The sequence below is a fragment of the Typopeltis vanoorti genome, chromosome 18 (assembly GCF_054136105.1).
Source record: "Typopeltis vanoorti isolate ZY-2024b chromosome 18, IOZ_Tvanoo_1.0, whole genome shotgun sequence".
NCBI classification, from domain to species: domain Eukaryota; kingdom Metazoa; phylum Arthropoda; class Arachnida; order Uropygi; family Thelyphonidae; genus Typopeltis; species Typopeltis vanoorti.
The window spans coordinates 13,341,861-13,355,021 of NC_143566.1; the positions used below are offsets into that span (position 1 = coordinate 13,341,861).

A 13,161-nucleotide genomic window follows, 5' to 3' on the forward strand; every position below is an offset into this window, starting at 1 on the left:
GGAGTTTCAACCCTGCAACAATTGCCTCCATGTGGTGGTCTGGTCAATAACCCGAACACTGTATATTACACACTTCGAGCAATAATATATAATGTTCGGGTTACTGACCACCACCACACGGAGGCAGTTGTCCGGCGTACTCTCCTCCCAGAAATCTTTGATAATCTAGGGCCAGATGTCAGTAATGGCTAAAGGTGGAGATTGGCTGTTAACGATTTCCAAAAGTTAAGGCTAAAACTACCTTATCTACTGTCGGTAACAGACGATGCTAGAGAAGTTACTTTTATGACTAACATATAATAAGTTATATTTTATCACTAACATAGAATTAAGCATTAATATGGACTAACATTGGCTGATAATAATGGTTTATTAAACTTGATAGCGAAGTCAATATGAATGAAGTATTGTTAAGTTTATTAAGTTACAGGCATATCGTCAAATTTACTATGGAAGAACGACCAGCAGGCTGCACATTCCAGTATAACTGGATGTTCAAGAATGCATTATTATATACAGTAGACGTAAAAGAGAAGAAATTATTTTAGTCCACATAACACCTGTATTCATCAACATTCATCTTCTACCTAATCATTCAGAAACATCCAATGAGATTGAAATCTGTGGCCTGTTGGTTGCAAAGCTGAAGGCGTGTCCATTTTGCCAACTGCGGCGACAACAGCCAGTAGAAAAGAATTAATCAGAACCAAATAAAACTACTAAGTTATTTTTATTCACGTTTAATTCGAAATTCTAATTTCATGAGTGGGCCAGGAACTAGATAGAAAGAAGATGTTACCTTTTTTGATCTTCTAGATTACGCTTCTTGAAAATGTTTGTTCTACAGGATGATGGAAAGGGATAAAGGAAGATTTAATAATGCACTGATTCTGGAATTTAACAGAGAATTTGATATTCAACCACTTTCTCCTTTTCATCCTCCACCTCATGTTTTGAAGAAAATAATGATGCTCTTGGAAGTCTGTAAAACAAGTACAGAGCAGACTGTGCATCTGTTTCCTTGAGGTTAGCTATAGGTTGGTAAGATGTAAGAAATTAAAGTCTTGAATTTAATGAGTCCGCGCGGTTAGTCGAGTGGCTATGCGATTCGCAACCATATGCCCGGGAAAAGAGTGCCCTAGGTTCGATTCCCTTCATGGGCGTGAGAAGCTTAGGATCTTTCTAAGACATAATCAAGTTAGTAGGTCTTGGGCGTGGACTGTAGGGTTTTTCTCCCCAGTTTATCCATCTTATCCTCGGGACGGGGACGGCTTGAACTGGCTTAGGATAGCTCCATAACAGGCCAATAGGTCTTACACGAGAAAGGAAGAGGAAGAAGAAGAATTTAATGAGGTTTTTAAGAAACCATTCTAAATATGGAAGTGGTATTCCACCAGATCGGATTTGGCGTCTGGAACAGAAGAGGCCGCCGAGTGTTTTGGATGGTGAAACAAATCTTGAAACAAGTTTGTACCAGAAGAGCCTTGAATTTGTCGCTGTAGTAAGAATGTAAGTCATACATATACCATTCACTGAGTTATAAACTTTTATTTAATACCGTGTTGGAGTTCCTTTAGTCCGAACTGTATGCTGAATTGCATCTACGTCTACAACATACCAGCGTTCACCAGAACGCCCAATATTTTGTAGACGGGAAGATGGTGGAACAATTTTTGGAGGATGGCGAGCGGCATTGTCGTCCATGAAAGAACCGTCACTTGCTGGATTAACATTGCAGGATAAGCTTGTTCATCAAGAATGTTCAGATATTTCTTGGAGGACATCCTACCTTCCAGCAATATCAGGGGGGGATCCGTACTGTACTAATAGAACATGCCCCACACCATAAGACCGCTTCCAGAACCTTGAGTTATGTTTAGGCAAACTAGGTTCATTACTTCACGGTACAAGGCATATCGTGACTCGTCAGACCACATGACTTTTTTGCCAGTCTTCCAGTGTTCAGTTACGGTGATCGTGACATTGTCGCAAACGAACGTTTTTGCTTTTTCGCAGAAATCAGTGGTTTCCGTATAGGAATGCGAATGCCTGTACCGATCCTCTTCAATTCCCTGTCATAGTTGGGTAAGATATGGATCGGAAATAGCCTTAATTAAATGCTTCGGTCAATTACTGCGCACAGGAAGTTTTGTTTGTCCGTACAGGCATTCTCAGACGACTGTGATCTTGTTCCTGACAGACTATCTTAGGACCACAGTTACGCCACCTAGATAATGTGGATTATTTTTCCAATAATTAAACTCTTTCTTTTTTATCTCACCTTTTGAGAAACTATTCGGCTCTGCTATTTTCAAAATCGTAGCTCCAGTCAGACGAGCACCCACAATAAGCCTTTTATCAAATTCCGAAAGATCCTCTGTTTTTTTCCCATTATGATTAACACTATTGACGATTGCTAACCAGCGGCATTCTTAAATAGTTGCTTAGAACAATTATATACAAATTGCCCTGAAAGCGAGAATAGCTTGAAATGTCAAAAATACGCATCGTTAACAGATTGCAGGTTTTCATTGCTTTCCTTCCATCTCAAAATAACATTTGTTTGGATCATGAATTAGCGATCGTTTTTGTTGATTAATTTTTCTTTTTTTCTCTGACACGCACGCACAGACACAGACTCCATAGGTTGAGTTATAAAAACTACAACTACTCTCCATAATTATAGTTGGTCTACTGAAGAAAATACATGAACATACACGTCGTCCAGAAGAAAAGTCATTGTGAATAGGCTTCTTTAGACTATTCTTTGGTCTTGGTAAACATCTGTAGCAGACTTGAAAGTGCATTTGCCTTTTGATTCGAAATCTTGGCTCGAATACCGTCTAAGGAATCATGAACAATTTATAAAATATTTTCCTCTAGTCTCATATGCAAATAGGAGCATTTTTTAAAAAAAATCTGATAACTGGAGTGTTTACTTTCACAAAACAAAACAACCAGCCTGCCTGGTTGGCCAAGTGGTTAGCGTATCAGCTCTCCAGACAAATGGCCGCGGGTTCGAATCTCACTGTGGGCACGGATGTTTGTGGTTGTCTATGAAAGTACTAGTAGTGGTGGTGGGCTGTAGATGATGCGGTTCGCTGTAGTAGTGGGACTGAGTGGTGGAGTCGGCGAGTAGTAGTAGTAGAGTAGGTTCATCGAGGGTGGTGCCTTTCATCGATGAACCCTTGGACTCGCTGAAGGTGTCATGCAACAATAATAATAATAATAAATAGATTAGTTGTAGAAAACATGTAGATTCCAGATGATGCATTCGCTATATTATCTGCACTATCTGATCGACTGGAAAGTTCAGAATGGTTTAATTATGATGGCCTAGTATTATCCAACCGCTTTTCTAATCCTAGAATATGTGGCTATCTAGGCAGCTTTCTCATTTTTAACCCAACCACACTACTCCAGTTCTCTCTCTCTCTCTCTCCTAATGCCAGAAAATATAGTTTGTTCAGTCTATGGAAATGAGAAGTAAAGAAAGAAAGAAAGAAAGAAGCTAAATGTCAAAATATCAAACTTACAGCCCTGTTTGCATTTCTCGAAGTTTGATATTAATCAAACGGAAATCCGGTCTAGATTCGGGATCCTCACTCCAGCATTCTTCCATACACCGGATGATGTAGTCATCGCAGTCAAGATTTTGGATACAAGGTCGATGAAACTTCCACCAATGATTTTGAGGGTTGATCACTCTCTCCATTAAACCTGTAAAATAATTAAACCAAATGAGTCATTCATTGTGTTAAACACTGATATGATCGAGTAAATAAACTCGTGTTTGGACTCACATGGGAGCAATAATGCTAACTTCTAATTTCATTCCTATCAGTTTTATATAATTTGTGGCTTCATCTGTGTAGGAAGAAAATCATTTAGATTTTTTCGAAATATCTACGACACTGACTGCGAATCGATTTCTATTACTACTTTTTTTTCTTGTCATTAGAAAGACTCTCGTTGCAATAAATAAATAAACAAATAATGTTAATTATCGGACTCGGAGAATTCTTTTTGAACTTTTTCCTCTCTGGATAATTCCGTTTTACAAGAATGTCCTTCCTTATTTTGGGTACATTATTTTCTTTTAATCATAGTCGCAATGAAGATCTTGATATAACAGCAGAAAAATTTTAGCCATAAGGCTTAAAACGTTATTAATAATAGTATATTTTATACCAGCGTTTCCCAAATGGTGGGTCATGACCCCGCACCGGGTCACGAAAGCTAAATGCCGGGTCGCCTAAAAAAACTCTCGAAAACCTAGGTGTTTCGTTTTTGGGTTTCTTTTTTCACGAAACTCTAAAATACAAGTAAAATACAAGCGTTTAATCGGGGCTAATGAATAAATAATTTAATTAATAGAGACGAAAAACGCGCTCCGTCCGCGCCCTCGTTGCCATTTCACAGTCTCTTTGTTCGCGGTAAAGTAGCTCAACTAATGGCGAGGCTGCGTCAGGAATACCCAGTTTTAGCAGAAAAAGCGATAAAATTTCTAATGCCTTTTCACAACCTGTAAGTGTGAAACAGTCTTTTCAACACTGGTTTTTCTAAAAAATAAATATAGAAACCGATTGGAAGTCGAACCGGATTTTAGAATAAAGTTATCATCTTTTCCTCCAAACCTGAAGTTTCTAGTTAACAAACAACAGCATCACACTTCTCATTAATAAATTACTTGGCTTTAGTTTAATTTTTTTATATTTTTGTAAGAGTAAATGATTCTTTATAATAGTAATAATAATAATAATAATAATAATAAATGAAACTCTATGAACATTCAAATCTGTTTTATTTTACCTATTAGCCATAAAAATTTTAGTGGGTCACGAAGATGCAGTATTAAAACAACCGGGCCACGAAAAAAAAAAGTTTGGGAAACCTTGTTTTATACAATAAGTTCATAAAGCGGCCTAGTTTGCGTGGTGAATACTAACCTCGTAATTGGCCGTCCAACAGAGGCCGTCCTGCTGTCACATGAATGTGAATATTTTTATTTGGCAGACGATTTCATCCTGGCATGAGACCACCAAGTATAGTGGAGGCCTTAAATGCCTTTAAGCTTTGGTATTCTCCCTCTTAACATATTCAATGTGCGAAATTAGTTCTAAGTTCACTAAGTTTTGTGAGTAAGAATGTCATAAAATAAAAAGAAATTCCGCACTCCGGATTGACATCTCCCTATCGTCAGTAAGGACAACGTCTCTAGATAGAAAGACCTGAGTTCGAATCCCGTTTAGGATGAGGAGTACCTTATAAGGACTTTTCAAATAATGATGAATTAGACGGTTTTATACGGTCGTAAATGGTATTTCTTCCCAGAAATCGGATTTTTCATTCGGTAAAAGAGACGAACCAGCCTGAAGAATACAAGCAATTGGCCTCATAGTCTTAGCTGCTTCGGCCATAATAACAAACAGTCAAGCACTCGCAATTGATGCTAACAATCAGTTTCGTTTCAATTTTGATTTTAAAATACACATCGTAATACGTATGTAATACATAATCAAATACCAGAAATCATAGTAGTTGAACTGACATTAATTCGTGTATTAGTTAACTGCAAGTGAATTACTTCAACCAGATGAGCATTCAAAAGCTGTTGAGCGTTCATCTGGTTGCATTCTGGTTCGTATTACATTCATAAATATTGGAATGCGCTTTTCATTCAAAGCACTGAGAGTTCTGCTTTGCTATTGCATTTCATCGTTAAGTTTTTCATTTTCCCCATCTTACGAAAGGAACTTCTGTGACTCAGTCGGTATAGACGAAGCCCTTTGGTCGGAAAGACCTGGTCTCGATTGTCGTCCATGATGCGAGGAACTTTAATCAAGTCTTTTCGACTATAGGTGAGTCAGCCTGTCTCATACGGAGGTGGAGGGATTTTCTCAAGAAACTCAGGTTTTTGATCCCTCAAAACAGGCAAACTGGCGTGGTGAACGCACACGTCTACAATAATAAATACTTAGGGCAAGGAAGGCAACGGGAAACCACCCTGTTCCATAATCATTCCCTGGTAAAGGGAATGCTAAAGGTTGCTGTACAACCAGCCATAAGGTCGAGGACTAAAGCAACAACATCTTTCGAATTGGCCCGGAATACTTTAAATGAAAATCATTTGCGTTGTTTAATAATGCAGTAGAGCCTCCGTAGCTCAGTCAGTCTAGACGAAGCCGTTTGGTCGGAAAGACCTGGATTCTATTTCCGTCCATGATGTGAATAACCTTTATGTGGTTTCTTTGGACGAAAGGTGAGTTAGTCTGTCTCAGAACAGGCAAATCGGCCCCATGAAGACACACAGATCTACGGGGGGGGGATGCAGCAGAGGAGTGACGATCCGGATGCATTAATTCGTCGTAAATCCCTCATTAAGGGACTCTACCATCCATCCCTTAGGATGGATGGTAGAGTCCCCCTAACGAGGGAAGGAAGGAATAATGCAGTAACCATGGACACACACAGCCATTGTTAAATAATTCGTGACCGAAGCAGTTACAATCAGATTGGTTAATACGGCGAATGAACGTGAATTCTCCCTCTGAAATCTAGAAGGGCTTAAAGACCATCTTGAAAACAGGCCTGGAAGAAGTAAACTCTTTATGGATTGCAAACTGTGTAGATTGGGTCGGATCCTTACTATAGGGTAGTTGGACATCAATGTTGGAAATGAAAGACCTCCACCTTCATTTCCATCGTGGTATGCAAGATGAAGATATGCATCCCCCTATGGACATTTATAAGGGCTTTCCAACTCGATGTAACTTTAGCTGGATTCATATGGAGATACGTTATAATTGTGGAGGGATGTTTTCCATCCACAATATTACTGCTTAGTATGCACAAACAGGGATGCATGGAATACATCAGTATACCAAAATCCGATTGAAATTTTCTATATCTGGAGAAGCAATATATTTATTATTATTATTATTATTATTATTATTATTATTATTATTATTACGGGCAGCTCCAAGGAGTCTTTAGACTCATCGAGGGAGGCCCTAAGCATCATGTCAAGAACTATTCAGCATTCGCACAGTATCTATCATACTTTGCTTTGAACTGATTCATAGTCATGGCACCCACAACCAACCGACTCTGGCAGCTTATTCCACTCATTCACCACTCTTAAAGTAAAAAACCTAGCTCTAACATCCTTGCTAACTACACTTTCTTGCTCAGTTTCCATGAATGGCCCCTAGTTCTCCCACCACCAGACTTGTCCTGAAAAATTTCCTCTGAATTAATCTTGTAAAAACCCTCATTGATTTAAATGTCTCAATCATATCACCCCTTTTCCGCCTATCAAACAATTTCTGTAACCCACAGATCTTCAACCTGTTCTGTTTTCCTATTAAAGTGTCACTGCTGTATTTTGTATTTGTTGTGAGCCTCATGAGGGATCGGTTTTCAACAGAAATGCATACTTTTAGCAGCAGGCGCACGTCTAATTTTGGGAAAGTTGGAAGTAGCACTTGCTATTCAAAAATCTATCAGGACCACCCATATTTCTCTGATGTGGACCTGCTCGAGTTTGTGTATGTGCGTGGGTGTGCGTGTTTGTATGTGCGTGTAACGTATTCACTTCAGCTGTAGTACCTTGTAATGGTGGTTTTAATCCTTTAGTTTTAGTATATTTCGATTACATATCATGCTTAGTTTTATTATAAATTTGACTTGACCTTCTCATAAGTAAAGTGATTTTTATACTTTTGATTTAATACTTCCGTGTGCAGAATTGTATTATTATAACTACAGTAATTATTTGCGTTATTTCAAGGAATTTTATGTTTTGAACTGTCATGACTTGAACACGTTTTGACAACTGTTAAGGATGACGAGAATACTGCAGATGGAATACAGTTCCTTCGATTATAGTGTAAGTAATAACTATATTTTTTTAAGTTTTATTTACCTTATAAGTAATAAAAGTGTAATTTAGTTATACTGAGGAAAGAATCTTTTTTTTATATATATAAGGGAAAATGGCTCAAGAAAAAAGGGAAAATTTCCATTGCGCAGTTGACACAGTTAGTTAGAGTGTCAATATTTACTTACTAATAGACAAAGAAACATTTGGAAGGTCACGCTAGTAAAATTAATATGGCGAACGCCATATGTTTTTTACAGTATCGTTATAATTCTTAGTCAAGTATGTTGCTTAATATTTAAATAATTTATGGAAATATTAATGCTGGCGTATCCCATAATACAGTATTACTCAATCATATATCCAAAATAGCTTCATAAGGGCGTGAATGTGCGGAAAAGCAAACACAGAGGATTCCACTCCTGCTTGTCAGAATTACCGCGTTTAGTAAGCACTGGGAAACCAGCTCTTGGAGTGGCAGAGGTGATTTTTGAAAAGGGGGGAGAAAGATGGTAGTTCTGTTATCCCTGAAAGCTTAATTGTTAGCTTGGACATTTCATGGTGAACTATGTCATAATGTAAGTTGCATGCACTTCTTTATTTTTTTTAGTTTCAGCGCTGTCATCATCAACGTAAATTCTCCACTGACTCAACCTGTCCTAGTTCCAAACATCCCATATCTTTCCTTTTCTATCCAGAAGTTATCGTATTAATGGAAATTTGTGGAAACTACAACTTCGCCAGTTTAGTTGAACTTCATCATGACAATGAAATGCGAAAATTTTAGGGTGAAAGAAAGTATTGATAACTTATCTTACAAGAGGCAATGATAATGAAACTATATTATCAATAGCATTTATATTGGTGTGATTTATTTAGGACTGCAAGTAAGCTTAATTGGATTGCGTAAACACATTTCTCTTATTGATTGATTACAATTACGAAGCTAAAATTTTCACTCTTAGTTCACCCGACAAGATTTCTTCACAGATAAATCAAAGGTAAGCAATTTATTAATTTACTGGTTTTTCTTTTATTTACTAATTGTGTGTGTGTGTGTGGTGTGTATAATCACAATAACAAAAATAACTTTTATAGTAATTAAGTTAATCCGATCACTAATACTAGTGCAGATTTAAGCTTACCTTTCGTACTTATTGTTTTAGTTTCGGGTACCTTTATCGTAAAAGATCATGTTAATTAATTATCTACTAATAACTAAAGGTGAACTGGATCGCGTAAATCTGAGCAAGCAACTTTTAAGAAAATTATATTAAATGATGAAAGAACTTGTCTTACATTTGTGTGGAAGCACATTTGGTTCCCATGGTCCTGCACGACCTATAATTTCATGGAGTATTATACCAAACGAATACACATCTCCTTTTTGAGTTCCTCTGCTGGGAGGGTTCCTCATCCTTAGCAGTTCAGGTGCTCTCCAAAGAAGTCCTGCATTATCATAAACAGAAGACGTTAGAAAAATATCTACAGAAAACATGCGAGGTTATACCAAAATTCCTTGCAGCTGTGTTTAGCTGTTGTTTGTAGTTAATAAACTTTTTTTAGCGATAACCGATAATCCCTTGACATCCAGCGTTCTAAGTTACTTGTAGTATTTATTGACAAGAGATGTTTCGCGTGAATGTTATTTTCACAGCAGATCCGTTCCTTTTCGGTACTTCGAAAATTTTCAGTGATTGTCACACTGAATGGGAATATCAGTTTAAGAGAAAACTGTGTATGAAAATGAGCTACAAGCCAGAGGACTAGTTTCAATGTGAAATTTTGTACAAGAACCAAAACGGAGAGGAAGTTTGCATTCTACACATATCCTCATTATTGGTAAATCAAACATAAGTGCAATATTCATTAGGACGTTCTTGTATACTGTTCAGTGCTATCGTTGAAGGTAAACCTCCCCATACTTCAATATTCTTTATTGTAGGTAAATATTTTAAAAAGATCTTTTTGAGAAGCACCAGGTATATCAATATTTACGGATGTCTATATTTCATTCTTTTGATAAGAATCAATTTGCAGGCTGGCTATTTTAGAAATTACGCTAAAGATACCAAGAAATTTATACTTGGTTTTAATCCTTATCCCAAATTTAAATAGCGCTTTCGTAAGGTAAGTTCTGCGCGTGAAATATTTTCACGTCTGCGCTACTTGTATATAGAGGCTAATAACTTCATATCACTTGCCTTAGTATGTATCCCATAATGCAAATCACACCCCATTTCAGGCGTGTATAATGCAATGCATAATAGGAAGAGCCACTACCCAGGCCGGTTTCGACTTTTATTTCGACATTACTTCAACAACCTTCGTATCTCTCCCGGGTCTGTCTCACACTGACGAGAACCTCAATGAAGGTCGAAACCGGTCTAGGTAGTGGCCCTTCCTATTATGCATTGTATTATACACGCCTAAAAGGGGGGTGCTTTGTATTATTGGATATATACTAAGGTAAGTGATGTGACGTCATTAGCCTCTATATACAAGTAGCTCAGAAGTGAATATATTTCACGTGTATGAAAATCACAGTTACTAGGCATTTCAAAAATTTCTCATATAAGCACATTTATTTCAAACCAGCTCCGAAATTTCTATATTTTCTGTTGTCTGTGTAATATCAGCAGGATTAACGCACTTCTGAAATAGATTTAGATAAGTGAAGATTGTACTGCTGTAATCGTTCATATTTAGTTGACAATGATACCTCGACTTCGCTATCATGGCAACTGCAAATTTAAATAGCGCTTTCGTAACGCAATCGTGAGGTCAATACAACATTTGCCCCTCGGTTGGAAAAGATCTCGGATTGAATCCGCTTTAGGATGCCACGAACCTTTTCTTAGAGATTTCCAGAATTTGAAGGTACGAAAGGAAGGAGTAGCTGTAATATTCGATGCAAACACGAAGATTATCTTCTTGAGCCTCGCCTTACATCAGAGAAAGTAGTTGACATAACTAAAAAGTAAAAGTTGGTTCTCATTGGGGATTTTAAACAACAGAGTAGGAAATGAGTACAAAAGAAGACATAGGGTTATATTTTGGAAGAATTGTGAAAAAAAGATGCAAGCTAATTGGTGATAAGTATCTGCTGAATTTCTGTTCAGGACACGAGATAGTCATAAAAAATACTACGTTCTAACATAAAGATGTGTTCGAATTCATATAAATCCTGAATCTGAAGATATTCTGCGCGTGTGGAGTAACTGCTTTGAAAGATTGTTGAATGAAACAGACAGTGACAGGACAGTGGTAGAAAGTATTTAGGAGGAATGCAATCAGGAGTACACATCATTGCTTGAGGTAGAAAAAGTCATTAAAACTTGATGTTGAATATCAGCTAGAGTAGATATTGGATCATAAATTCGAACTCAAAGATGAAGACAAAATTTTTCATTGGACACACTACGTGATTCATAAGACCTGGTCAGACGGTGGAATTCCGGATAACTACAGCACAGCTTTCCTACTACTCATCTATTTTTAGAAAAATAAAACAATGTAAGAATTACAGAGAATTTCCTTACTGTTCTGCAGGTAAGATTTGTTTTTCCTAGTGATAAATATAACTGTCGCTAAGAAGAATTATGGAAGAGAAACGCAGCGAATACAAGAAGTTAGGTTCGGGTCAAATAGGAGTTGTCAGGATCAGATTTTCAGTTTTCGATAAACAGTTGAGAGATTACAGGAATATAACAAGGACCTGTACTTAAGTTTTGTAGATCTGAAAAATACACGAGCAATACATCTTATACAATTAAGTTTTACCTCTTTCCATTTAAACTATTGACTTACAGGAAGACGTAAAACGAGGTATAAAATAAGGGTGCACAGTATCCCCATTGTTACATCATCTGTATGGATAAGTATATGAAGAACGTTTAACTTCAAAATTACAGACGTTACTCTCTGTATTTACTTTATGCAGATGATGTTATACTCTGAAATAAAGCCAATACGTTTAATTCGAAATAATTCACGACTGAGTATGAAAATAGGCAGGAACATGGAAAACATCAACTGCATTCTCAATAGGAAATCTGTAAGCTAAAATATTTCAGCTATTTAGAAGAAATCTTTAGTGAAGATAGCAAACTAAATATGAAAAGACAAAAGAATAAACAAACCTGGTGTGGTGGGGAGTCAGTTGAAAAAATCTACATGGGATGAAAGTCAAAACACAAAACTAGCTGTATACAAGTTATTTTTCTAACCGATTTGAACTTATAGATCTGAGAGAAATAAAATGCCCGATTAACGAACCGACTATAGATATGAGTGTTCTGAGAAAAATTAATGTAGTGAACATGTGGAATTAATAGCAGAATTGTATTAATGAAGATATTAGGATGGAATTTGGCATTGTTAGTGTTGAGAAATGTGTGAGAAGAGATAACCAAAGATGTTATGATCACTTAAATAGAATGATGAAGAAAGGTTCTAGTAAGACACTGATATCGTCATGACATCAAACACCTCTGTTTTGCATACTACGTTCTAGTTGGGATGATGTAGTTAGAAGTGTCCGCGAAGACTGAATACGATACTAACAATACCGAAGTCCTGAAATCTAACACTCATTTGGAGAAAACAATATTTGGATTCCTGTCGACAGGAAATTTGCAATAACTTAAACTAATCTAGTATTATGATAGTATTCAACCTGTGATTGCATGTTAGGAATATAATGATATCAGATGTAATGTATTTATATTTTAATATACATCACTCAGCTAGGAATATCACGACTTTTTCTCTATGACCAGCAAATGGCGCTTATTGTTTTCAGCCAGCAAAGTTTTTAGATACTTTCTACAACATGTGTGGTTTCTATTGATTCATTTTCCCGAGTCTGCATATACTGACTATACTAACGATTTTTATTGAAGTTTGGAGTTTTCGATTATGCTAAAATTTGCCTCACCATTTCTATTGTAGTAATAAATTTTGCAAAAAAACTATCTATTCTTACAGTAATAACGCTCGCTTAATGGAATTTAGAGGAATTTAGATACCAAATATCTCATTTCTTCTTCTTGGTTTCGCATATTAGGCAAATGTTTGCCTGCAACGTTTTCAAGGGTTTACAAAATCTGCTGCCCATCTCCTCCTGGGGTCTTCATCTTGATCAGTGTCCTTTTGGTTTATATTTCCAGGTAATATTTAACATCTGACTTCATTCATTCTTTCTACATGGTTTTTCCAATTCTTTCTATGGTTTGTGATGTCTTCTTTTATGTTAATTATGGATAACTGTTTTCTTA

At 36.8% G+C, this 13,161-nt stretch overlaps 1 protein-coding gene across 6 annotated transcripts in view; it reads right to left on the minus strand.

The window, feature by feature from the left end:
* LOC150096498 (guanylate cyclase 32E-like) overlaps positions 1 to 13,161 on the minus strand; it is a 644,496-nt gene that overhangs the window by 21,617 nt on the left and 609,718 nt on the right. For all 6 annotated transcript variants that reach the window (XM_090407815.1, XM_090407814.1, XM_090407817.1 and 3 more), the window contains 2 exons: positions 9,182 to 9,331; positions 3,537 to 3,720 (listed from right to left, as the gene is read on the minus strand). In XM_090407815.1, coding sequence (XP_090263941.1) covers positions 3,537 to 3,720; positions 9,182 to 9,331 — 334 coding nt within the window. The remainder of the gene's footprint in view (positions 1 to 3,536; positions 3,721 to 9,181; positions 9,332 to 13,161) is intronic.